Source organism: Argiope bruennichi, chromosome 6 (assembly GCF_947563725.1).
Source record: "Argiope bruennichi chromosome 6, qqArgBrue1.1, whole genome shotgun sequence".
Lineage (NCBI taxonomy): Eukaryota > Metazoa > Arthropoda > Arachnida > Araneae > Araneidae > Argiope > Argiope bruennichi.
Window position 1 is genome coordinate 60,210,785 of NC_079156.1, and position 27,561 is coordinate 60,238,345.

General features: G+C 30.1%; 1 protein-coding gene across 3 annotated transcripts in view; it reads left to right on the top strand.

Moving 5' to 3' along the window:
• LOC129972751 (inactive dipeptidyl peptidase 10-like) overlaps positions 1-27,561 on the top strand; it is a 471,231-nt gene that overhangs the window by 317,942 nt on the left and 125,728 nt on the right. For all 3 annotated transcript variants that reach the window (XM_056087000.1, XM_056086999.1, XM_056087001.1), the window contains 3 exons: positions 4,382-4,476; positions 23,846-23,920; positions 24,039-24,091. In XM_056087000.1, coding sequence (XP_055942975.1) covers positions 4,382-4,476; positions 23,846-23,920; positions 24,039-24,091 — 223 coding nt within the window. The remainder of the gene's footprint in view (positions 1-4,381; positions 4,477-23,845; positions 23,921-24,038; positions 24,092-27,561) is intronic.

Consider the following 27,561-nt stretch of genomic DNA (forward strand, 5'->3'; position numbering starts at 1 on the left):
TGAATCTGTTTTTACAATGGGCGTATTTCTAGTTCATGTTTAACTTTTCCAAGTCAAGAGTTTTGCCACTCCACATTTCACTGTTAATGAGAACAAAACATTTATCCAGTGTTTGACATCTTTTTTTTTAATCGAATAGAACTTTTAAACTTTTGATTAGTTGAATTTAGATGAATAAAAAAATAGATTATCGAGTAACTAAAAAGCGTATTATTTTTCGGTTAAATAATTATTATTACTGTATAAGATTACAGCCATTTCTTTTAAATGTAAAAATGTTCTATTATATGTATATAGCATATTATTATTATATGTATTAGCATATATTATATGTATTAGCATATATTATATGTATTAGCATATATTATATGTATAATATTATATTATATGTATTATAGCAAATATAATACTTCATTGAATGTAATAAATCATTTCATTTAGAAAGAATAATTCTGATTTCCAGAATAGATACCATAGCACGAAAATAATTCGTTCTACACGAAATAATCGTTTCGTTTAGAAAGAATAATTCTTATTTCCAGAACAGATATCAGAACACGAAAATAATTTCAAACATTCTTTTGAGTGAATTTATATTTTTTAAGCAGATGTTTTACCTTTGAATTTTTCTTTATGTTTATTGTAAACACTGTGTTTAATGCTATAGTTCGATTGGTATATTGGCAATTCATAATTAACTTTTGCACTCTTAGAAATCTATCTATTTCAAATCATATTAGTAATGGTAAGAGAGCATTCACCCAAAGTTTAGTTTATCTTTGATCTTAATTAATTGTTTTATTAATTGGTTATTTTAAATAAAAAATAAGAACCTTAACGTGAAACTAAAAAGCGAAAAATCGCATTATTCTTTCGTAAGTTGAATATCATTTTCCTGAATTTATCCTATTACAGTAATCCGTTTTCTTCTTGAATGCCTGTTTAACGAGATGCATAACAGCAACTCTAGTTCTGCATTTCACGTAATGAACTATTTTTTAAGAGAATAAAAATTGTTTCAGAATAATATGAGAATGAAAATAAAGTCCAGACATTCTCAGGAACGAGTAAGCCATCAATTATTTGCGCAGACGATTTTTTCCAGTTGATTTTTTTTTCATTTATTGTAGAACAAATAATTCTGATGAATTATTTGTGATAACAAATAAAAGACTGAAAAGAAGAAAAAAAGAAATCCTGCTCTTAATCTATATTATAAGAATAAGCTGATTAAAAACTGTTTTATAAACACAATATTTTAGGGTATTAAACTGTAGAATATTTTAGGTGTTTTTTTTGTTTTTTTTACTTTTCATTTTTCGATTATTATTGTACATTTTCCTGAAATTAAGATTAAATAATATTTGAGTTTTAAAACTATTATAGTAATGAATTGTCATCAAAAATCTTTCAGTGTGAATTGTTGAAAAAATATAAAGATTTCAACTTCGGTAATACAGTATATTAGGAAATGGCAGATCTCTAACGATATTCCATCCTTACTGACATGAAAAAAATCAAATTACAACATTAGACAAACAAAAATATTTGAATATAGCATTATTCCTTCGTAAAATGGTCATCATTGTCATGAAACTATTCATCGCATCAACCCATTCCTTTTTTTGAATGCTAAAATGTCTAGTAATAAATAAATAAAGAAGTAAAATGTCTAGCAAAAAATATCAGAGTAAAGGCAATGCTGCTTTCATTATTTCGAGACATTTCATTTTCTAAAAAAATATACAAATGAAACGAAGCATTCAGGAATTTACATCAAATAATTCTAGACATTCTTTGAAGCAAATAAACGATAAAGTTTCCATGCAAACGACTTTTTCTTAAATTGTTTCTTTGTATTTGATACAAATACTATGTATGAAGTTATTTTTATAAAGGACTTATTTGTACTTTCTTGTCTAACTTTTCACATTCTAGGAATTTTACAACTTTACAGCATTGCTTGTGGAAAAAAATATTTATTCCAAATTTAACATCTCTCTTTCCCAACAGACTTTTTTAACAATTGATTATTTGAATTTAAATAAATGAGCCTCAGTCGAGCTAGCAGTTAAAAGCCGAAAGACAGCATTATTCTTCAGTAAAAAGATCGTTCGTTGCTTTGAGAATACGTCCATCTTTACAATTTATTTTCTTTTATTCATGGGGAAAATGCTACATCAAGGCAAAAATGATGTTACAAGCATGAAATCAAGTCATTTTATTTCTAAAAAGTATAATAAATATTCTTGAACGGATACTAGAATGAAAATAAATCTAAACATTCTAAGAGCAAGAAGACGATCATTTTTTTGACAGACCATTTTTTTTATTAAATTGTAGCTTTACATTTTTTGAATCATATAAAATACATAAATAAATTCTGATAATAAATTAATGATCGGACAGAACAGCAAATAATTCTTCTATTTTTAATAGAATTACCGATAAGAAAAATTAGGGTTTAGATACGTTACCTAATTCGTGTATTTATCATACAAATTTAATTAATTATATCAGATAAGTTGCATCGTTACCACTGGATCAGGTTACCGAAAACTGGGCCACGTTCGGTGTGCAATTTTTTTTTATAACAAAATAATAAAAAAGCTTTTTAAAAAAACTGTTTGAAATAATGTTTTAAAAATTTATTTTATGCTTTTGATTTTTAACATCATTATTTACTATTTATTCTTTTCGACTTTTCCATCTGCCTTTTTGGTATTGCTTTAATTGATTAGTTACTTAATCAGCAAAAAAAAAAGGTAAACTTTTTATTGCCATAGAATCTTTTTTCTTTTAGACAAAACATTTTTAATCAGAAAAATAAACTGTTTTTTATTTATTTTATGATTTTTTATCGACATATTTCCCCATCTGGTGTTATTTTAACTGATTAGTAGTTGAATGGTTTTCAAAAAAAAAAAAAAAAAAAAAAAAAAGGAGGAGAGGGTGTCACTTTGTGTTTCTACTAAAATGTATTCATTTCAAAATTGTTTGAGATAGAGGCTTTCTAAAAATTCTCTTTTGGCAGCATGAGATATATTACTTTTTATTTAGTTAGTTAAATTTATTTCAGTTGCAAGTTTTCTAACACCCCAGTTTCCTTAAAAGCGAAATGAATGAAATCTTGAACAAATGATTAAGAAAATGACAATAACAATAAATTTCCTAATATTTTCAAATAATTTATTTGTCGCAACATTTTTATGTATATTAATAATATTTGACAAGAAACGAAATCAAATTCCATGTAAAAGATTTCTCGACAACCTAGATTCTATTTATAAGAAAAGACAACAGGAAAGTTAAATGTCAGTTTAAATTTCAAATTTTATTGAGTTGTATTTGGCATCCAATCAATATTCTTGTTTCGACATCCATTTATGAATATATAAATGGAGAAAATATTTTCAGATTTTCAAAGGTCTGGAATCAGTCTGCGGTGATTTGGGAATATTATTTGTTCAAGAAAACAATTGGGTTCATGACATTTAGCTAACATGACCTTTATTTCGATATTTAATTTCATGCAAACGATTACATATAGTGAAAATATCGAAATTTTCAAAATATTTTAATGATTCTCCTTGTTTTAAACTATTTTAAATCTGCAAATTATTTAATTATAAAACTTTTTTAAATATACTTTAAGAGTAAATTTAAAAAAAAAAAAAATAATTTTCGAATTTGTAATCTTGAGATTATTTTCATAAACTCACCAACATTAGTGTTCTGTGTTATGGAATAACAATTCTGTCCCGCAAGGATTAAAAGAAAGAATTCTTGTTAAGAATATAAAATTATGAAGAATTTCATTCTCTAAGAAATTCTTTGAAAAATAAATTTAAGTATACGTCGGTCATATTAAATAAAATGTTAAAAATATATTAACTGAACAATATATGTCTCTCAATCTAAACACACTGCACAAGGTCGTCAATGTAAAATAATTGTGAGAAAATCGACGAACAAATAATACCTGCTTTTTGAAGTAGCTCCCTAAAAAAAATCAACTATTGTCATATACGCATATTTGCAGCTTTTCAAGCTTTTATATGTACAGATAAAAGTGTGTTTGTAACATACAGATAAAAGTGTGTTTGTAACATACAGATAAAAGTGTGTTTGTAACATACACAAAAACGATCAAATGGAGCATTTCAGCTTCAAAATATTATGAAAATACCTAATTTACATTACTTCAAAATCGTTCAAAAAATATGGCTACAGCCTATTTAAGGTAAGAGAAAAGAAACATCTGGTCGTTATCACGCAGGGTTTTCTGTTATAAAATCTTGCCACATTATTCTAGAATTTTGTATCCTATTCTAGAAGTGATAAATTTCGAAATTTATGTTCTTTTCTCCATTTTTTCTAGATCACGAATTTTTGTTCCGAGACTCAGATGGCGCCGCCACCATCTACAACGCCGAGACGCTGCGGAGGACGGTTGTTATGCCAAACACCACCTTCGTAAGTACCTTCTTTAAAGGGCTCTTCAAGGGTTATTTCAAGAATATATTTTGCTGTTCCGGGGGCTTTTATCTCCGGAATGGGAATACTGCGTCATTTAGTTTGCTTATAAAATGCTTTTCAGACAGCTCTTATTACAGTTTTTCTTCTACTGTGTATTTTTTCCGACATAAATGTATTGGGAAGGCACGCTAAGTTTTTTTTGTTTATGCCATTTAGATTTAGGGAATAATGCATGAGACTTTAGGAAATATAAAATAAAAAAAACTTAAGGAGTATCCATTCGTTAAAATGTATATTTTGTAGAAAGTGATGTGATCAATTAATTTTGAGTTCATAATGATGTGTTATAGTTTTGAAGCAGAAGGCAGTTTCGAAGACAGTGAAGAGACTTTCAATTTTTTAACTTCTTTTTTTTTCCGTCCCGGGAGACATGATTTATGAACAAGCAGAAGCGACGAGCACAACACAGAACGATAACTGGTGAAAATTTTATCCCTGTGAATATATACTGTGAGATTTTAATAGGGATTTCTAACACGTGTCCATCACAAGTAAGGAAATCGTAGGGATCTTTTAAAAGAATGTGCTTAGCTGAATAGTATTTTATCCTTTCACTCGGAGTGTGGGAACCGCTGACTAAAGCATTTTCACAGAGCTTTTGTTGCATTAATTAAATAGAAAAAGTGCAGTGAGATCTGGAAATAAGAGAATATCTTAGAATGAAGTTAATATGAGCTAATTTAAGACAACACTTTGGAAATTAAATAAATTTAAATTAGATTTTAATATATATATATATATATATATATATATATATATATATATATATATATATATATATATATATATATAAATTTTTAAGCAGAATCGTGGCTGAAGAAAGAGAAGACACTTTCGAATTTTAAATTTCGCTTTTATTCCTTCCCGGGAGGCATAATTTATGTACAAGCAGAAGCGACGAACACATTAACACTGAACGACACAAAAGCGAAAAGAGGAAAAGCTAAAAAAGGCTAGGAAGTATTTTTTCCGACTTATTTATACTATGAGATTCCAATAAGGATTTCTTTACACGTGTCAGATTTATGTAGGGGAATCTAGGTATCTTTTAAAAAGAATTCGCTTAGCTAGACAATTTTTTATCCCTTCACTCGGCGTTTGGGAACTTGTCTACTTCAGCAATTTTAGAACTTATGTTGAATTAATTAAATTAAAAAAGGTGGAATAGGATCAGGAAATAAAAGAACATTTTAGAATGAAGTTAATATGGGCAAAATTAAGCTAAAAATTAGGAAATTACTTAAGTTTAAGTCAGATTTATATATATATATATATATATATATATATATATATATATATATATATATATATATATATATATATATATATATATATATATATATATATATATATATATATATGCAGTACACTCCCGAGTATCCGACCTAATGGGGTAGGCCGGATAGGCCGGAGTTAATGCATACTGTTATAATAATATTTTCTCACTTCTTATTGAGTAGCCCTCCATTTATCTGAAGCCACGTAGAATATGAACGCGGCCGCTGCCCGGTGAATCATAGGAGTTGCCGATAATGTGCTGAGTTAAAATAAAAGGCTCTGTAGTGGTAGTTCATATATGTTTATGTATCGCACTGTATGTTTCAAGAATTTATCAGAGAAAAAGTAAGTTAAAGGATAAAAACTATTCGCATTTTAACATAAATTAGGTAATCTACACTGTGGTACACTTCAAAAAAATTAAGCATACCCCAAGAACAATTTACGTACTGCGTAGTTATAATCAGGAACAACAGCAATAATTAGGTCCGTTACACACTGATGAAACAATGAACAACTGGCAGAACGCTACTCTTTTCCTGTCACAACTTGTATTTTGCAGACGACACGTCGGAGAATCGTAGCAGACGCCCGCTTCTAATGCCTTGGAAATGTTGCCAATTCAATGCCTTACCCTCTTCATTTAATCACGGTAAAGGAAAACGAGGCCGGATAGTTGCGAACTGGATATTTGGGAATGTATTGTATATGGGTTTGAGTGTGGTAATCAGAGCTTATTATAAACGAAAGATATAGTATTTAAAATGGTTTTTATTAAAAGTTTAAAAAAAGCATGAATATCATTTAGAACAAGAAAACAATTAAAAATTCCTCTCGACAAGCAGGAAGGCAAAGTCTAAAAGTCACATTTAAGTTAATATCTGGTCTAACATTAACATAAATTGTTAATGTTAGAAACATTCAAAATTAAGGCTTGAAAATCACTTTTCTGCCACTAACTTCTAAGACATTGCAGCTATCGGAAAAACTTTAAAAACAAAATTTGCTCATTCTGATGAGGTGCTAATTTGGTTAATTGGATTTTTCATTCTATCTTCAATATTAAGAAAGTTATAGCGAAATGAAAATTTCACCCTCACACCACCATTTCTCCCACCTTTGAGCAAGATGGGCCATTTGCGAACTCGTCCGAGATGTTTGCATTTCTAACAAAATATTCCAAGCCAGTTAAAATCCAAACAAAATTACTCCAGTTATCTTGTTCACAAGATCAATACACACTCACGCATGCAGATATATATTTTAATATCTAATTTAATCCAAATTAATTCCTAAATTTTTGCCTAATTTGGCCCATGTCGGGGTCATTCTAAAGTGTTCTTTTGTCCCAACTTAGGTTGGCCAGTTGCTTCCACTCGTAAGAGTTTTTTTTTTTTTTTCCTTTTCTTCGTGATGATGATGATGTTGTGAAAAGCGCCATAACAAAAATAAATTCAAATACAGCAGTCTTATTGAGATGTGAGTATAGGGTCAATCTCACAATTAATTTCTATATCTTTCTATTTCTATCCCGGATATGCTGTTGTCCACTTTGGAAACAAATATTCCTGGATGAGAGTAGAAAGAGAATAAGAATTATCCCCCCCCCCCTCCTTCTTCATGTCCTAATTTTAGGTCATTTAGTTTCACCCATTATTTGAACTTAGTGGACAAGATTTAACTGTTCACCACTAATTAGCTAACTAGTGGGTTAATTTTTTTTTCTTTTAAAATTACATAGTTTTATGTCATTTGTTTTGAGTATTAATGTTATAATGAGTATTTGAATCTCATATTTATTATTCTCAGATTCAAGCGTTACATACAAAAACCAGAACTATGTTGATATTTTATTATTATATAAGTTCAATTTATTATTCCATTATTTTATACCCCATTTGATGATTTTGGTGAGCCTTGTACTATTAAAAGACACTGTGTGCATTCTTTAGAGGCATTCCTCAATAAAAAGAGACAATTTTACAATAAACTGAGTTTCTGCAGAAAATCATTTTTATATTATACATTTTAATATTAATAATTTGGTGTTGTTGAATATTGAAATTTTTCTAATATTTTCACAGATATCACTTTATCTCTTTTATGTTCTAAATAATCTTTATCAAAATGATTTCTGTATTAATGTAAAGGTAAAGGAAATTTGGGTATCACTTGTAATATGCCTTTAAATTTTAATTTCTTGTTTGAATATCACTGTAAGGTATGGCTGTGTGTCTAAAGGTTCCCGACGCACTTCCACGTATTGCGGTGGGGGGAAAATTGTAATGATATTTTAATATCTAATTCAATCCAAATTAATTCCCTAAATTTTTGCCTAATTTGGCCCTTCTCTCTTGTGTTCTTCTCTAAGTGTTCTCTTGTTTCCTGATCCCATTCCACTTTTGAAGCTTTGTAAAAATGATGCGCCATCAGTTCCTCGTGTCGAGTGAAAATGATCCCTCCGTTGTCCTTGTCAAAGGTCAACACGTGTATTGAATCGACATGTGACAGAAATCTCATGTTATATGAGATCAGGGATAAAATGTACAGTTGGCTTTCATTCTCTCTTTTTCGCTTTGAGATGTTCTGTGTTGTGTGTGTATTCTTCGCTCCTGCTTGTACATAATGCGTGCTTCTCCAAAATAAATTTAAAACGACGTCAAGAAATCGAAAGTTTCTTCACTTTCTTCAAACCTACCTTCTGCTATTAAGAATTATATATATATATATATATATATATATATATATATATATATATATATATATATATATATATATATATATATATATATATATATATAAACTCTTGAACGAAGGGTGAATATTGGTTCTAGATACTATAATCTTTAAAGAATTGAAGAAATTTTCTAAAGTCTTGTCAGGAGAACCATTGCAATCAATAGTCTTCCTGTAGGATCTAATAAAAGGAAAAGGAATAAAGAAATCTCTCTCTCTCTCTCACACACACACACAAACAGGCATAACACTGCAAACATCGTATAGCTTCAACTCTTTCAAATTTTGCTCTTTACTTCCATATTGCCGCTCGGTCGAGATATAAGCGCCATGACGTCATTCTGCATTTTCGGCCAGTCAACTTTAGAGATTTCTTGGTCCGTGACAGAAGATCTTTGTTGAAACGGTATAAAAATTTCTAAAAGGGTGATATTCAGAATTTCGCAATTTGGATAATATTTTTCACAGAAGAGAGGATTTTTTTTATTGCTTAACATGTAAGTGTGTGTAACATGTAGTAAAGGTATTTTAATAAATATGACTAGTAAAATCGAAGAATTGTATAAAAATCTACATTTTGTAATTTATTAGAAGAACATTTATAGTGTAATGTCTTGACCTAGACTGATCAGATAACGAAGCAGAATTTAAAGACAATTCTTTATTTTACGGCCCTATATATACAAAAGAACAACTTGTTCTAATCTTGGTAAAATAAATAGTTATTTACACCTGTAGTAGGAGACACAACAGTCAAAGTCAAAGGCTTTCTTGAAACTCAGTTGGTTCTCGGACTCCGAATTCGTGAGCGTAGTCCAACAGTCTGCCTGTAATTCGTTTCTCCTCTTCTGCTAAAAAAATCTCCGCACTTTATTTCGGCAACAATCTCCGTCTCTTAATTTACATTGGTCATTTGAGCTCTTTTTCGGCCAATCGGGGTTCAGCCATATGCTCTCTCAGCGGCGCCAGTGGGTCGTAGGAAGGTCCTTTCACAATGAGAAACATGTAGCATCCAGATTTTGGACACCCCTTTCTCTTTGAAGGTACGATCAATACCTCTTGGACGAGGAATTCCACATGTGGTCTTTCATTGTAGTCGCTAATGAACAGATGCGACACCACCTAGGTGAAAAGATCCACCATCTGGCTATTTCGAGGAGTTTAGTAAGTAACAGCGACGACACAGCTAGCTGTAAATGTCTTATCAGTACTGGGAAACGGGGAATGTTACAATAGGTTCAAACAACATAAAATATAGTTATTTAAGTCATTTAAAACCTTTTTTCAACTATAAAGTGATACTTACCCTTAAAGATTTAGAAGCCAGCTATCAGGCCATGATTAAAGTAGCATTTGTATGCATTTTTTACATAATCATCTTACAAAATTAACTTTTATTGAAAAGCGCATTTGTTAACATTCTATATAGGTTTTTTTACTGTTTATTGAAAGTATCGCAAATCTGTATAAATAAATATAAGAAATACTAAAAAATAACCGGAAAAATAATTTTAACTTCATTTTTCAATTCAAATGAGTTTATTAAAAATATTTGACCACCCGTAATTCATTTCAAAATAATTGGGTTCCTAGATTAACATTATCTGTTCGAGAACTAATTAATTTCTCCTGAATTATTGGAACAAATAATTAAAAAACTTTGGAGAACAGGATTATAGAGAAACATTTTATTGTTTTTAATGTTTCAAACAATTCCTTATCGCCAATTATTTAGTATCATTTTAACGCGTCAATAAAATTTTCAAGTCAGTTCTATTTGCTTTAAAAGTTAATTACTTACTTGAGAAGTGCTACCCAATAATTATCTATTAAATTCCTCTTTGCAAAAAATATTTTTGTGAAATCCATCTGAAATTTTTTTTAAAAATATTCTTAGAAATAAAGTGGTTATATTTCCTGATAAAATGCATGGATGAAGAAATAAAGTGGAACTTAGTTTTGTTTTATATGGGAAATAATTGCCTTAATCCATCCACAAACCGTAAACAGATAATAAATCCAGCTTTATCTTGATACTTAATCCAAATTTAATGAGTATTCGTCGTTTTATAGGTTCTTGGCAAAAATGAAAGAACAGATGATTGAATTAATATTAAAAGTATCCAGTTTTGAACAACAAATATTAAGATTTAACCAGCGGAAGTAGTCCCCGCAAAACTTTCTTGCATACTCTCTAATACTCTCTCAGTGAATACCTGGGGCCGCGGTGGCCTGGTGTTAAGGTCTCGGCTTGTGAGCCGTAGGGTTTCAGATTCGAGACCCGATTCCACCGAAGAACCGTCGTGTAAGGAGGTCTGTTGCACGTTAAATTTGTCATGCCAAACGTCCTCCCGCTGGTGTGGTGTGGCGTAGAGAGGGGGATGCCAGCTCAGGTGTCGTCCTCGTCATCTGACCGCGGTTCAAAATGATGAGGTCCGTGCCAAAACAGCCCTGATGTTGCTTTACAACGGGACAATATAACTAAGCTAAACTCAGTGAATACCTTGCATGGCATTAGCTTATAATATTTATGAAATATTTTATATTTATGAATAATTTAGCATTTTTACCGATTCAGTTCAGTAATCTTTGGCGAGTTAGTTGGCAATTAATCCCTGACATGCGGTTAAAAGTATCCAAAATTGGAATTTGGGTTACTGACGCGTTCTTCTTAATCAAATGAAACAAAAAAATTTGCCGTAAAATTACACGTAAAGTCGCAAAATAACTTACCAAATTTGATATATTTAACTCATTGCGTTTTTGGGTTATCGGGTTTACATGTTTCTGAAAGTATAGACCGATAGACAGTCAACCCGTCATTGGATTTCGTTCAAAAGCTGAAAATTATCTACACTATAATTGTTAAATCTGTTTACCAAATTTTATCTATCTAGCTCTCTTTGTTTCGTAATTATTGTGTTAACTTATATTCGAACAGTCAGACAGACGGATTTCCTCTACATATTTTATTCAAAATTTGATAGAAATATGCAAATTTGATGTAAAGGCCGGATACCAAATTTCAACCATCTAGCTCAAAGCGTTTTTGAGTTAGCTGATCATTTTCTAAAAATGTGTTTTCCGAACTCAGGGAGATCTAAAACCATAGAGATTCGTCTAGTTCGAATTTTTCGAAGATTATTTATTATACTTTCTCTATAGTATGTATACGAAAAAGTAAAAAAAAAAAAAAAAATCGTGTATTAAGTAAACGTAAAAATAACTACAAAAAGAAGAGAACTAGACAGATAAAATTTATACACAGAATTAATATGTATAGTCTAGACACCTATCAAATTTTAACCCAATTCCAACGAGGGATTGTCCATCTGTTGGTTTGCATTTTTAGAAACATGTAAACACGATAATTCAAAAACGGAATGACTTAAACATATCAGATTTGGTATACGTCTAAGTGTGTACAAGTGTAGTTTAGTGTCTAAATTTTGTTTAAATCCGTTCGGAAAAACGCATATAAAACAGAAATTCGGTTTTCGGGTACTATTAACCACATGTCAGAGATTAATCGCCAAAAGAGATTAATCGCCATGAATCATACGACAGATTCCATGAAAATGTTGAATTCTCATCAAAAGTTTATATTTCCAAATTATTGTACGCCAATGTTATGCAAGGAATATTCTGGGATCCCGCTTTTATTAGAGAGTATGAAAGAACGTTTTTTAGGCACCAATCCCGTTGGTTTACTATGAGTAAGATAACTGAGGTAAATTTAACAGAAACAGGTTTAATTATGTTAACTACTGGTCCTGGATGTTGCAATTACATAATTAGCTATTATCATAAATTGCATCCATGTAACAATGGTAACAATGTTCATGGTTTGGGTGTTAATTGAGCTTTGCCTTCAGGATCCACCAACGCTCTTAGACAGATCCGCGGCGCATACGCAATCCAACAATTCTAAGCTCATATCAATGATATGTGTAAGAAATCTAGAGCAGCACCTATCAATGGCTAATCACCATTAATATGTTCTGCTCTCTATCTTAAAAAAAACTGATTATTTTTACAGATTATATGTTTATCGCTAAAGATCGTGCGAATTCGATAATTCAAGAAACGTAATGAGATAAGTGCATGAATTATAGTATGTGAATTTTGCACAAAAATTCTACAACCATATCCATTTTGAATTTTATCCGTCAAAAGTGATCAAAAATTCATATTTGATCTTTTTACGCCATACAACTACAATAAACACAAAACTAACCATACTGTATGAGTATATAAAAAAGTCGAGGGGAGAATAAGCCTACAAATTTTCATATACATCTGTAATTATACTGATTATTTAGTTTAGTTATATTAACGTCCCGTTGTAAAGCAACACTAGGGCTATTTTGGGATGGACCTCATAATTTTGAATCGCGGTCAGATGGCAAGGACGACACCTGAGCTGGCACTTCCCTCACCACTCCACACCATACCACACCAGGGGGAGGACGTTTGGCATGACGGATTTAGTGTGCAACAGACCCCCTTACACGATGGTTCTTTGGTGGAATCGGGTTTCGAACCTGAAACCCTACGGCTCACAAGCCGAGACCTTACCACCAGGCCACCGCTGCCCCAATTATATTGATTGATTTAAATTGCTGTAATCGATTCGATTAATAAATGGTTTAACACCAAAGTTAAGCTTATGTACTATATTAGTTCAACATATTGTGTATCTTTATGGCATCAAGATTATATTACATCAAGAGGATATCATAATAATGTTGTAGAGCATTTTGTGTTAGAAAGGTATTTATTTTATAAAACTTTGTCGAAGTAATGTTCATTTTTGCGATGTTTCTCTGCTATTGTTACTCGACTGATGAAGTTCAAAATATCAAATTATATTTCCCCAACTTTTGTCTTCCATATTTCAGCGAGTATAAAATATTTTTGAAGTTTGTTTGGTAATATTTATTAAATAACAATCGTTCTAAAAGCCAAAGTTTTCATTTTCCTTTTTAAGAAAAAACAATTCTTATGTACTAGCATTAAGTTTTATCTGCTCTTAAAAAGGTTTATTATATTGTGTGTTCCACCCACAATGCAACTAAGGTTCGAATGATATCAGATTACATACTACTAATAACTCACCAAACTATAATAAAGAGAAAAGAATCAGACCTTCCTTTAGAGATAATACTGCTTTCAGTTTCAATTTTTGGGTACCAGATACTTTTCTAGTAAAAAGATTAGAAATTAAAAGATTGGAATTTTGTTTTCAGTTTTTCAGTTGTCTGTTCAGCTAGTTGAAGACAAAAAATCTCGAAAACTTATCCTTTTCTGGAAATGAAGCATTTCTTTCTTGAAGTATATTTCACTGCAAAGATTTCACAAAAAAAATGGCATCTTAGATTACAATTACAACCAATGAGATAGTTCTCCACCCCCCAACCAGTTACTTTTCTCTAATATTAACCCTTTCTAGGGCCGTGGGAAGTACGCTTCCCACCAAATTTATCAATCTTTGTATGAAATTATGTAGGCTGGCATAAGTTCTGACAAATTTTTTTAGAAAGACAGAAAATTAGATGCTTCAGTACTTTATCTCATACAAAATGATGCGTCTTGATTTGTTACTTAATTATTAATTAACCAAATTAATTAATTAATCAAATTAAATTTATCTAATAAGCTAAATGAAGCCCTTATCTTATTCTAATTTCAAGCCTAAAAATATTTAAACATAATATGACTAGAAAAAAAATGGCCCTTTTAAGGGTTAAAGCAGTATTACATGTTTTGTGTTCAGTTCTATATTATACAAACAAAATAAAGTATATATTTTATAATCCTATTTTTGAATAATTCGTTGTAACATTTGAACTAAATATATATCATTTAAATATCAAGGCCATATGACAAATACCTTTTATCATCCATTTATATTTGACATAATTTGTCTTGCATATTGTATTTCAAAAACACAGTTTTTAAATACACACGGATGTTCAAACCAACATACATTCTTCCTTTTCGAATACTGCATTCAAACTTTAACACAAACCTCTAATATCGGTGTAAAAATCATATTATTACGAATTTAAAATATTGCTTTTTGTCCTGCGCGCATTGTCTTACAGTAAAAAAGAACAGAGAATTGGCCTTATCGACAATATGGCAGCAAAAATAAAGGTTTTATAAAATACAAGAATTATAATGATATCTTGATCAGGAATCGAGATCTGTACATCTTTTTTTGAATATTCATTACCCTGTAATGGCGACTATAAAAAAAAGTGAGAGAGCTAAAGCAAATTCATCTAATTTATTCTCCCTTTGGGGGTGTTAACTGCAAGGGAGAGATTTTTAACTACACTGTTGCTCTTTTTTAATAACGATTTGCGTTTCCTTCCAATTTTCACAGAAAACACTTGATTTATGCAAGTTCTGTTTGTGTACGCTTTGACCATGTTTTCCTATCTGTGTTTCCTGTAAATTAAAACTTCGTCATCCATTGTCGAAATTCTTTTCGAATTCACACCTGGCGACTTGGTTGTAACATCATCATACAATTCACCCATTCAGATGATCAAGTTTTTGAATTATTTGCAATTATGGTGCTACAGAAGAATACTAATTTCATCTGCTCAGATATTTGGTTCTTCAATTTTCGAATACATATATGCATAAAAGAATATGTAGACAGAGTTTTCTTTGTTGGGTTCTATATAGAATTCGATATGTGTCTACAGTTTCGGTGTGAGAAACAGATATCAGTTATATCTTTTAATTCTTAAATATCGTATCCACAGAAAAACATGATTTCTAAAAATGTGTTTTGCGGATTTAAAAAGGTGAAAGAACTGGAGATTATCCCAAATTCTTAGGTTGAATACTTTAACGATTGCAACAGTTCTTTGCCGAAAAGTGATTTAATACAAGAACCAGCTGAAATGGTCTTCCTAAAACTTTCTTGCATACTCTCTAATAAACTTGCCATGACAGAGATTACTTAGCAGGACATTGATGTACAGTAATTACGAAACATTTTTTGACTTGAATTTAGTATTTTTACTGAATCTATCGTGTCATCTCTAATAAACTTGCCATGACAGAGAATACTTTGCAGGACATTGATGTACAGTAATTACGAAACATTTTTTGACTTGAATTCAGTATTTTTATTGAATTTATCGTGTCATCTCTAATAAACTTGCCATGACAGAGAATACTTTGCAGGACATTGATGTACAGTAATTATGAAACATTTTTTGACTTGAATTCAGTATTTTTATTGAATTTATCGTGTCATCTCTAATAAACTTGCCATGACAGAGAATACTTTGCAGGACATTGATGTACAGTAATTACGAAACATTTTTTGACTTGAATTCAGTATTTTTATTGAATTTATCGTGTCATCTCTAATAAACTTGCCATGACAGAGAATACTTTGCAGGACATTGATGTACAGTAATTACGAAACATTTTTTGACTTGAATTCAGTATTTTTATTGAATTTATCGTGTCATCTCTAATAAACTTGCCATGACAGAGAATACTTTGCAGGACATTGATGTACAGTAATTACGAAACATTTTTTGACTTGAATTCAGTATTTTTATTGAATTTATCGTGTCATCTCTAATAAACTTGCCATGACAGAGAATACTTTGCAGGACATTGATGTACAGTAATTATGAAACATTTTTTGACTTGAATTCAGTATTTTTATTGAATTTATCGTGTCATCTCTAATAAACTTGCCATGACAGAGAATACTTTGCAGGACATTGATGTACAGTAATTACGAAACATTTTTTGACTTGAATTCAGTATTTTTATTGAATTTATCGTGTCATCTCTAATAAACTTGCCATGACAGAGAATACTTTGCAGGACATTGATGTACAGTAATTATGAAACATTTTTTGACTTGAATTTAGTATTTTTACTGAATATATCGTGTCATCTCTAATAAACTTGCCATGACAGAGAATACTTTGCATGACATTGATGTACAGTAATTACGAAACATTTTTTGATTTGAATTTAGTATTTTTACTGAATCTATCGTGTCATCTTTGGCGATTTATTCCTGATATGCTCTTAATAACATACGAAAATCGAATTTGTGCTTTAGGCATGTTTTTCACGATTAATTGTAACAAAGATTTGAGACAAAACTGGGTGTGTAGTCACAGAATATCATATCTAATTTGATATATTTAAGACATTTCGTTTATTAACTAGCGCTTTTACGTGTTTCTGAATGTACAGACCGTCAGATAGTAAATCCATTGTTGGATTTGACTCACAATTTGATAGGTACCGACTTTATAGATGTTAAATCTGTGTGTCGAGTCTTACATATTTAGTTTTCTTTGTTTTTTAGTTATAGTGTTAATTTATATTCGAACAGCGGGATAGACGGACTTCTTCTGAACAGATTTTACGCAAAATTTGTTAAAAATCTGCAAATTTGGTATAAAGACTGGATAACAAATTTTAATAGTTTAACTCAAAGCTTTTTTCAGTTATTTTTGACAGATATATACAGACGTACATTTTTTATTATGTATAAGAGAAAGTAAGAAAAAATAAGAGTAAAGCATGTAAAAACGTTATCATTTTTTAAGAAGAAGGACCCACTAGTGACATCAGGAATGTCAGCAAAATCTAAATCACTATAACATATAATAAAGATATAAAAACAAAGTAAAAAAAATATGCTGATTTTATACAACGCTTGTTAAAGTAGAATATAAAAAAATAAAACAAATTAATAAAAAAACAAAACGATTCAAAAAATGTGATACAGAGAAAGAAAGCTTGTTGCAAACGATTTTATTAAAATTTAAATTACATCAAAATAATCTTCGTGGCTCTTTAGTTTCCAGATTTGGCTCCTAGCCAAAACAGCCAACTTCTCCCCCCAAATTCGCCAAGAAGGTCTTTGAACTCAGCCAAAAAATAATTAAAACTACATGCTAGAAAGTATGTTCCTTTCTTAACTTGATGGAAATAATCAAATAATGACATCAAAAAATATTGTAAAATATAACGGAGTTAGAGTGTCAGATTCAGTAATTTCAGCTTCAAAAATTACTAGTTTTTCAAAAAATTACTAGTTTTTTTTTTAATTCAAAATTTTGTAAATTTTTAAAGAGCTACAAAACAAAATTCAATCTTTGACAATCGTTTAATGTTTCGATGATATTGCATTTATTTTTTTCTACGGACGTTAGAAATTATTCTAAATAATATGCTCGGGAAGTATATTCTAAACCAGGTAGAAAATATTAAATAAAAATATGTCCACTTTCTAAGTTGAAATTTAGGTTTAGAGATGTAGTGAGACACCATTACGATTTCCTGTGTTCAAAATTTCATTCCTGTAAGAGCGATAGATTCATCTAGACAACACTGAAACTCTCACACGTGTACATGCACATAAACAATTCTTTTTTTTATGAACATAAATACCTTAATCTAATTCAAACCCATAAAGAGTGTCCCAAAATGAACGCAAAATTTGAATTCGCCACCATTCGTGCAGTAAAGTGTTGGCAATCCTATTAAAAAAGTATTTGACAGCTGATAGTTTAGAATTAGTAAAAATGGAGCAATACACTATAGAAGAACGTGTTTTCATTGTTGAATAATATTTTAAAAATAATGGAAATCTGACTGCCACAGAATTGACTGTCTTGAGAAGTAGCCCCCTAGATCGTGTGATTTAACACTATTAGATTTCCTTTTATGGAGTTATTTGAAGTCAGTAGTTTATGCCAACAAGCCCACAAGAACGCGTGCGTTGAAAGAGGAAATTCAACGCTGCATCAACGAAATTCAGCCACATTTGTGCAAAATGGTCTTGGAAAATTTCGAAAAAATAGTGCGTATGTGCCAGTAAAGCTGTGAGTCCATTTTTTCTATGTGTTATTCCCTCCATTTTTTCTATGTGTATAACCCTATCCTGTTTCTTTAAGATAAAATAAAAATATAACAATTTAAAGAAAAAAAACTGTTATTTTTATTTAATTCAAATCTTGCGTTTACCCGTTGTTCCATCGTGTAACACTCCATTTTTACTAACCCTAAACAATAAGCTGTCAGATGGGTTTTTTAATAGTGTTTACAACACTTAACTGTTCAAATGGTGGCAAATTTAAAACTCGTTAATTCTGGTATACCCTTTATTTCAGCAGTGGGGCAACTGTCACTATATTCTAATCCTGTTATGTTCTGTATTTTTCAATATTTTCCTTTGTATCTGATGAAATAAGAGGAATGTGATATTGATCTGATCTAAAGCTCCATATTCTATGTTTCAATAGCGAAACAAATAAGATTATGTATAATCTCATTCAACGAATAACATTTAAGACTAAACGTTAGACATTTTAAGACCGAATCCTTTATTCTTAAAATACCCTAGATATTTCCTATACAAGGAAAGAACTATTGACAAAATTGAAAAATGTCACGAACACGTCTGAGATCACACTAAGCGTGAAGTACAAGCATGGAATCTTATCCAGAATCATTTTCTATGCATTAAACGATAGGCGTGCTTGATGCTAGCGCCACATACTGTAATTTATGTCAAGCATTCTTATGATGAATTACCCTATTTGGCCTTCATGGAGTTCGGATTCTTAAGGCAAACTTACGCCTTGTTATGTTGGAACGTGTTGTTAATACACAGGGTATGTTTATGCATCAAACGCCGTTGATGGGAGGCGGATATGTTTATAAAACGCTAGAAATTGGTTCACATCTCAAAAGATATTTGATTATTTGTTTAAGAAATTCAACATTATGTCCCCGTATATCATAATTGATGATATTCTATCTACACTATTATTAATAATGTATATTTTACATTTGTTTTATCGTTGTATTATTAAAAGGATCGATTTTAAACATGCAAATAATTTTAAATACATTTATAAAAGACATGTTTGTCGAAATAATTTGTTAATAAAAGATTTTTATTTTATTTGAATTTTAGTTCATAAAATTTAATACTTTCATTTATACTCCCAGTGTGCGATACTTTCTTTTAAAATTCGCTTTAAATGATTTCTAATAGGTCTGTTGTAAATAAAAAAATATATATATTTAAAATATTTTTACAAAAAAACTAAAGGCTTTGGAGCAATTTATTTATTTTTCGAAATATATGGTAAGTAATAGGCATTCATATTCATGAGAACAGCCATTATTTAAATACCGTAAAAATAATATATTTAACTTAAAATAAAAAAGTCTTAGAACATTATTCCAAAAATCAAACCTTTAAAGTCGCAAATTTTGATAAGACTTTTAAATGAATCAACTGAGAAACTAATCATCTTCCGATATCATAAAAAGTCAACATAAAAGTACTTTTTTATAAAAGTCCATAGAATTTTTTTTTATAAAAACCCATAAAAGCGGGGTTTTTATATAAAAGTCCATAAAATGTTTCTATGGACAAAGCATCGTGACATCTGGTATCAAACTCTCGAGTTCCAGTTTTTTGACGATCAAAATATTTTCTCTCTTTATACTTCGTAAACGAGAAATAAAAAGGAATATAAGAATTTATATTTTATTTATGACGTTAAATTTAAATAAATGTGAAATAAACATATATTTCCAACTAATTGCAAAATGTTTGACATATGCAATCACTATATTGATGTACTAGCCTTGAATACATTATACCTCTTACTCAATAATATCTAATAATGTGCAAATTTGATCAGATGTTTACGTAATAGATAATTAATGTTTCATTAAGCTTTCTGCAGCTATTGAGAATAGGTACTAGCAAGTAATTGAATATGTCTAAATGTACATATTAATTTAATATACTGTAAGTAGCTTACTAAGATATGTTTCAGTGCCGTATGTATTAAGATGTTGGTTCATTTCAGTGTAAACTTTTGCCCTCATAGTGAAATAAAAAAAAGAATTAGATAGCAGCTGCAAATAGAATTAGATAGTGAAATAAAAAATAGAATTAGAGAGCAGCTGAAATTTTCTTCAATTTGAAACAAAATAATTCTCTGTAAATTGATGAAGTTATTTAATTGAAAAACTATCTTGAAATGATAAAAACTTGAATAATAAAAATGGAACTGAAAACAGAGAAAAATGGAAACCTGGTTCGAAAATTAATACTGTTTATTATTAAAAATATTGCCGTATATAAACAGAAATATTTTATTATTGCATGAAATATCAAACCTTAAATTATTTTCAAGCATCATTTGAACATTTTTTGAACCAGTAGGTTGACTGCCATATAAACACGTGACAATTCGAAATTACAAGTAAAGCGAGTTTTTATGTATTATTTTTACAATATTTATATCTTTTCACAAATTCGTAATCTGTTTTTTTCCCCTTAAAAGATCTTGAATCAATAAAAACTGCATGACATTTCACTTATCTCATCGTCAATTGCAAAAGAAATGCTAAGTGGTTTTCAACACACTAAGTTATGACTGTAAAGAGGGTCTTTCAACTACTCATATGCAATCTGTCCAGTCATATCTCCGACAACATAAGATCGAACATCGTCATCGATCAACAAACTTTGAAACTGTCTGTCCTCTTGTTACTTTCTAGTATACGAAATATAAAGGAAGTTTTGTAATCGTCAAAAAAAATCATACTCGAGATTTTGATGAGTTTCATACCTTTGTGGTGAATAGCTTATAAGCCACTTAACAACTCTTCTACCCGAACGATCGAGTACTGTGGTGAATAGCGTATAAGCCACTTAACAACTCTTCTACCCGAACGATCGAGTACTGTGGTGAATAGCGTATAAGCCACTTAACAACTCTTCTACCCGAACGATCGAGTACTGTGGTGAATAGCGTATAAGCCACTTAACAACTCTTCTACCCGAACGATCGAGTACTGTGATGAATAGCGTATAAGCCACTTAACAACTCTTCTACCCGAACGATCGAGTACTGTGGTGAATAGCGTATAAGCCACTTAACAACTCTTCTACCCGAACGATCGAGTACTGAGGTGAATAGCGTATAAGCCACTTAACAACTCTTCTACCCGAACGATCGAGTACTGTGGTGAATAGCGTATAAGCCACTTAACAACTCTTCTACCCGAACGATCGAGTACTGTGGTGAATAGCATATAAGCCAGTTAACAACTCTTCTACCCGAACGATCGAGTACTGTGGTGAATAGCATATAAGCCAGTTAACAACTCTTCTACCCGAGCGGTCGTTTTGGTAAAATGGTTTAGTTACTGGACTGCTAACCACAAGGTCCCAGGTTCTATCCTAGCACATCACATACCGCTTCAAATTCCTCATATCAAAAAACAGATTTCTTGGCGTTATATTTATCTGTCTGTGAACACTAAAATTCAAAAACACTTTGAGTTACGGTAAAATTCGATATATACGCTTACGATCAAATGTGTACATTTTTATTAAATTTTGAACGTGATCCTTTCACAAGAAGTTAGAATGCATGAATGTTCGAGTAGAAGTCAACTTAATAACTGCAAAACACAAAAAGTTAGATAGATAAAATTTGGTATACAGATGTAGTGTTAGACTATAGATTCTTATCCAATTTGTACTGTTTTTGTTTGTATCTGTCATACTGTTGACCGTCTGTCGATCTGTACTTTTGCATGCATATAAACCACATACGGGATGACTTAAATCAATGAAATTTCGTAAGTTATCTTGTGACTACAATTCTATTCCGTGTCGAATTTCGGATAAACGGAAAGCAACAATATGTCCAGAATTCATTCAGTAAAAATGTCCAAAGTACACTCAGTAAACCTAGATTTTGCATAATTTGATGATACGTGAAGGGAATAAAATCTTAATATGGGAATATGCAAGAAAGTTCCGGGGAAACCACTCCCGCTGGTGTTAGATTGCAAACCTCATACTTTTGTAGCTGTCTAATCATACGAAGCAATTATAATCTTCAAGAAGGAAATTGAAAAACCATTTCTTACTTCAGATCATGTATAAAATATATAATTTTTCGTGTTAAAAACAGTGAAATTTTACCTTATCGTCGATGATGATATTTAAAGCAAATTCATTATAATCCTTGAAAAATATTCATTTCAAAATGTTGATGAATTTCCACGCAGGATATTTTTCTGGATCAGAAAAAAAGAAAAGAAAAAAAGTTATGCCTCTCTGCCACTCTAAACCCGTGTCGAGATAAACTTCGTTAATCCTTTTGTCTACCCTTCCTTTTTGTGTATTTTAATGCTTTTATCGTTCTTGCATTGTCTTAACTGTATCTTCGGATGTTCAGAATGTCGTAACTGTAGACTGAAAAGAATGAAAGTTAAGCGCTCACGAAAATTAATTGCAATACATTGTATATTAGAACTTCTTTTCACTCTTTGCAAAATGTTAAAACTGTTACTCACTCTTGACATACAGAAATATGGTGATTCAGAACCGGAATGAATTAGATGGCAGCTAAAATAAGGTATTGACATCAAAGTTGTTGAACTGAATAAAGGTTTTGACCAAATGCCTGAAAATGGACTGTTGATTTAACTGATCATGTGTAAAAGAACGAAAAATTCGCCAAGGCTCGAAAAGACTAAAAATTTATGTCGGCGAGTTTTATTATCGTTAAAAGTAAGATAATTTTATATATGTATTTCATATTCAACTACATCCATCAGTTTGTATAAAATCTTTTTGCTTGTCTCTGCCATTATATAAGCTAGTGCATCAACTCAAAAGTTCCATAAGCTAGGAAGCGTAAGAGAATTTTGAGCAGATGACGTTTTTACTGTTTTCAAAACACGATGAATCTCATCAATTTTGAGGCTGCTCTTTTAATTCTGGGATGGTGGGATAGACCCATGTTTAATCCAAGCCGATCAAATTTCGGAAGTCTTCTAAGAATATCAAAGCGAACACATTTTCACTACTTTTAAGACACGATGAATCTCACCTCTTTTGAAACTATTGTTTCTCTTTCTGGAATGATGTAACTCCATGTCTAATCACAATCAAATTTTAGAAGTCTGCAAAGAATGTAGAGGAGATCGCATTCTCACTGTTTTTAACTGTCTCACTGTCACCCGATGAATAACATCACCCTTCACAAGCCAATCAAATAAAAAAATTATATCTTTCCTAAAACCTGTTACATTCAATTCTGTATGCAAATATTAATATTACATAAAATATTACTGAGTTAAATCACCAATTTTTTTTCTTTATTTTTGTTTTGCAACTAAATAATAATAAAATTGTGCATTAATTCTAAGTAATGTTTAAGTGATTTGTTTTTTCTTTCAGAGACAAATGAATGTTCATCAATACAGTATATCTCCTGATCGAAAGTATATGCTTCTTGCGATCGATTACAAAAAAGTATGTATACGTATATATTTTTTTATTAACTAAATATTAATTTCTATATTACGGATAAAACTTAGGTTTGCATATTTATTAAAATATCAATAATAATTTTTTTTAATTTGTATTTCAGATGTACAGACATTCCTTTCTTGCAAAGTACAGAATTTTTAATATAAGCAACGAGTAAGTAATCTCAAATTCTTATTTTGTGCTTCATTTGAAAATATATACTCATACATGTTAACTGAATTAATTAATTATAAAAGTAGACAATTAATTTGCATCATTTTACTATGATAAAGAAAAAAAGGAGCAGTTTCCTATATTATCAATATTATTTCTATACCAGATTACATTTAGGAATTTGAATTCTGTATTTTCAAAAATCAGAAAAAGAATTCAGATATTTTATTTTCATATTCATGTATTTTCATTTTCATATATTATTCATATATTTCAAGAAATTAGGAATCGTCATATCGGAGTTATCATCATTAAGAATATCATTTAGGAATTTCAGGAATTTCCTGAAATATATGAATAAAATGAATTATTCCTGATTTATTTTATTCATATATTCCAGGAAAATTAAGAATCGTCTGCGTTTAGATATCTTACAGAATTTGTCAACGTATTCTGACAATTGTGTGTTTATGTGTATTCTTGTTTATAATGTGTTTTTTTTAAAGTTCATGTATACATGTCGACTGATGTAAAAATAAATGGCTATGTTTGTAATAAGTGAGATTTATTAGTCACCTGGATTTTAATGTGATGTATTGTAAAAAACATTACAAGACTTTTCAAACCTCTTATATGATCATAATATTTAGATAAACATAACGCAGACGATTCTTAATTTTCCTGGAATATATGAATAAAATAAATCATGAATAATTCATTTTATTCATATATTTCAGGAAATTCCTGAAATTCTTAAATGATATTCCTAATGACAATAACTCCGAAATGACGATTCCTAATTTCTTGAAATATATGAATAATATATGAAAATGAAAATAAATGAATATGAAAATAAATATTCCAGGAAAATTAAGAATCGTCTGCGTTTAGATATCTTACAGAATTTGTCAACATATTCTGACAATTGTGTGTTTATGTGTATTCTTGTTTATAATGTTTGTTTTTTAAAGTTCGTGTATACATATCGACTGATGTAGAAATAAATGGCTATGTTTGTAATAAGTTAACTTTATTAGTCATCTGGATTTTAATGTGATGTATTGTCAAAAGCATTACAAAACTTTTTAAGCCTCTTATATGATCATAATATTTAGACAAACATAAATCGTCAAATATTGGTTTTTATAACAACTGCTTTAAGGTCAGTAGCTATTGAAATTTGGAATAATAAAGCAAAATAGTGACAGAAAAGGAAATAAAAGAAAATAAGGATGAATTTAAAAAAAAATATTTTATAGAATTAATTATTAAAAATGATGAAATTATCTCATTTTTTCACACCATCGACGTATTAATCTGTATTCATTAGAGGAAGTACAATTTTTTATTTGGCTTCTACAGAAATCCTGGCAAAATATCCTCAAAGTATATAAGTATGATATTAAAGACAAAAAGTCCAGGTATAAGAAATTTATCGACCATGCCGACCACTCAATGAGATCTTTCGATTAAGAAACACCCTCTAGTTCTTCATTACTTGATCATACTATGATCATACTATGATCATACAATGATCATACTATGTATGGAGATTATTACAAATATCTGTGAGGTTTATCATTTCTTGAAGTTAATGACAAAAGTTTTGAATCACTCTGTATATAAAAACGTTCCATGAGCTTCAATTAATAGTTACATCTTATAATAGTTAAAAATAGAAAACATATTTTTTTAAATTTAAATTCTTGTTTTTTGTACCATCGCATCAAGGTTTAATATAAAAATATTGCAGACGAGATCTATTACTGAGCGTTTAATAAACAACTTTTGAAAGCTGTAGAAAATAGTTAAAAACCGAAAACTTAAACATTATTAAAATAAAATAATCTACACTGAAGTTTTCATATTAGTGGAACAATTTACTGATTTATAATAAATCCTCTCTTATCGAATAACTTCTTTTCCTCTTATAAATTTAGTAAAACAAGATTTGAAAATAAATACTATCGTGCAGTATACAAAATAAGTAATGAACAAATATCTTAACTTTACGAGTTTTGCTGTCATATAAACTATTATCAAAAGTTTTATGAACTTTAAAGATAAGTTTATTGATTATGCCAGCGAAAAATATCTGACTTAATGAGTCACTTTGAGTTTCACAAATGAGTTTATTAAATTTAAGTCCAAAAGTGCTTAAAACATTTTTCTGTCTTGTTTTATAGGATTCCATCCTGTTAAATACTGTTTTTCGCAGTTTATTTGAAAATAAACAAGCAAATAAAAATAATAAATAAATAAAAATTGGTACTTATCCCTGATTCTCTCCTCTTCCGTAAATGTTATACCTATTAAATATTAGCGCATTACATCATTAACAATATATAATATTTATTAAATTAATAAAAATGTAATTTGAATTTAAATGCTTCTTTTAATAATTTTTTGATTACTTTCCTTTAATGCAAAATTAAAAAAAATTATTGCATATGTGACACTTGAAAACGTAGCATATTTTTTTAATTAGAGACTAATAGGCTAACATAAAGTAAAGAATGGTTTACAGAGAGAAAGTATGAATCTCTGTAAGATAAGGTCTTTGAATCAGAAAAACATATTTTTGAAATTACGTCTATCTGTCTGTCTAATACATAGTTTAGTTATATTAACGTCCCGTTTAAAGCAACACTAGGGCTAATTTGGGACGGACCTTGTCATTTTGAGTCACGGTCAGATGACGAGAGCGACGCCTGAACTGACACCCCCATCTCCACACCACACCAGCGGGAGGACGTTTGGTCAGGACGGATTTAACGTGCAACAGACCCCCTTACACGACGGTTCTTCGGTGGAATCGGGTCTCGAACCTGAAACCCTCCGGTTTAAAAGCCGGGACCTTACCACCAGGCCATCGCGGCCTACATACATAATAATTCAAAAGCGGATCGAGAAAGTTGTGTGAAACTTGACGTGCAGTCTTTATAAAAAAAATTGTAGATTCCTTTCAAATTTAGGAAAAAATCCATTGATCAGAAATCTATCTATATCTTTCTGTACATTCATATCGGAACAGATAACTAAGATCTAGAAAGAGATATATAAATAAAATTTGGGCAATTTTATCTTAAGAATCGCAAATCTGTATTGTATGCAATTTGTCTCATGGCTGCCCATCACTCGGCCGATAAGGTGGCGTGCATGAGCACACAGTAATTCAAAAAAATGCATTGAGCTAGTGCAGTAAAATTTGATAGTAGTAATAGCCCTAGATTTATAAATTTCTATTAATTTTTGAGTGAAATACACATTACGGTATGTCTCTCTCTGTGTCAGTAAGCTAACCTCATAACCTAAAAGCGTTAAAAAAACTAGATAAATAAAATTTGGTATATAATTTTACCATCAAAAATACAAATGTGCATAAAATGTTCGACGGAATCCGTCTATAGGATGATCATTTGTTTATGTGTATATTATAAAATATATGAACATTATAACACAAAACATTC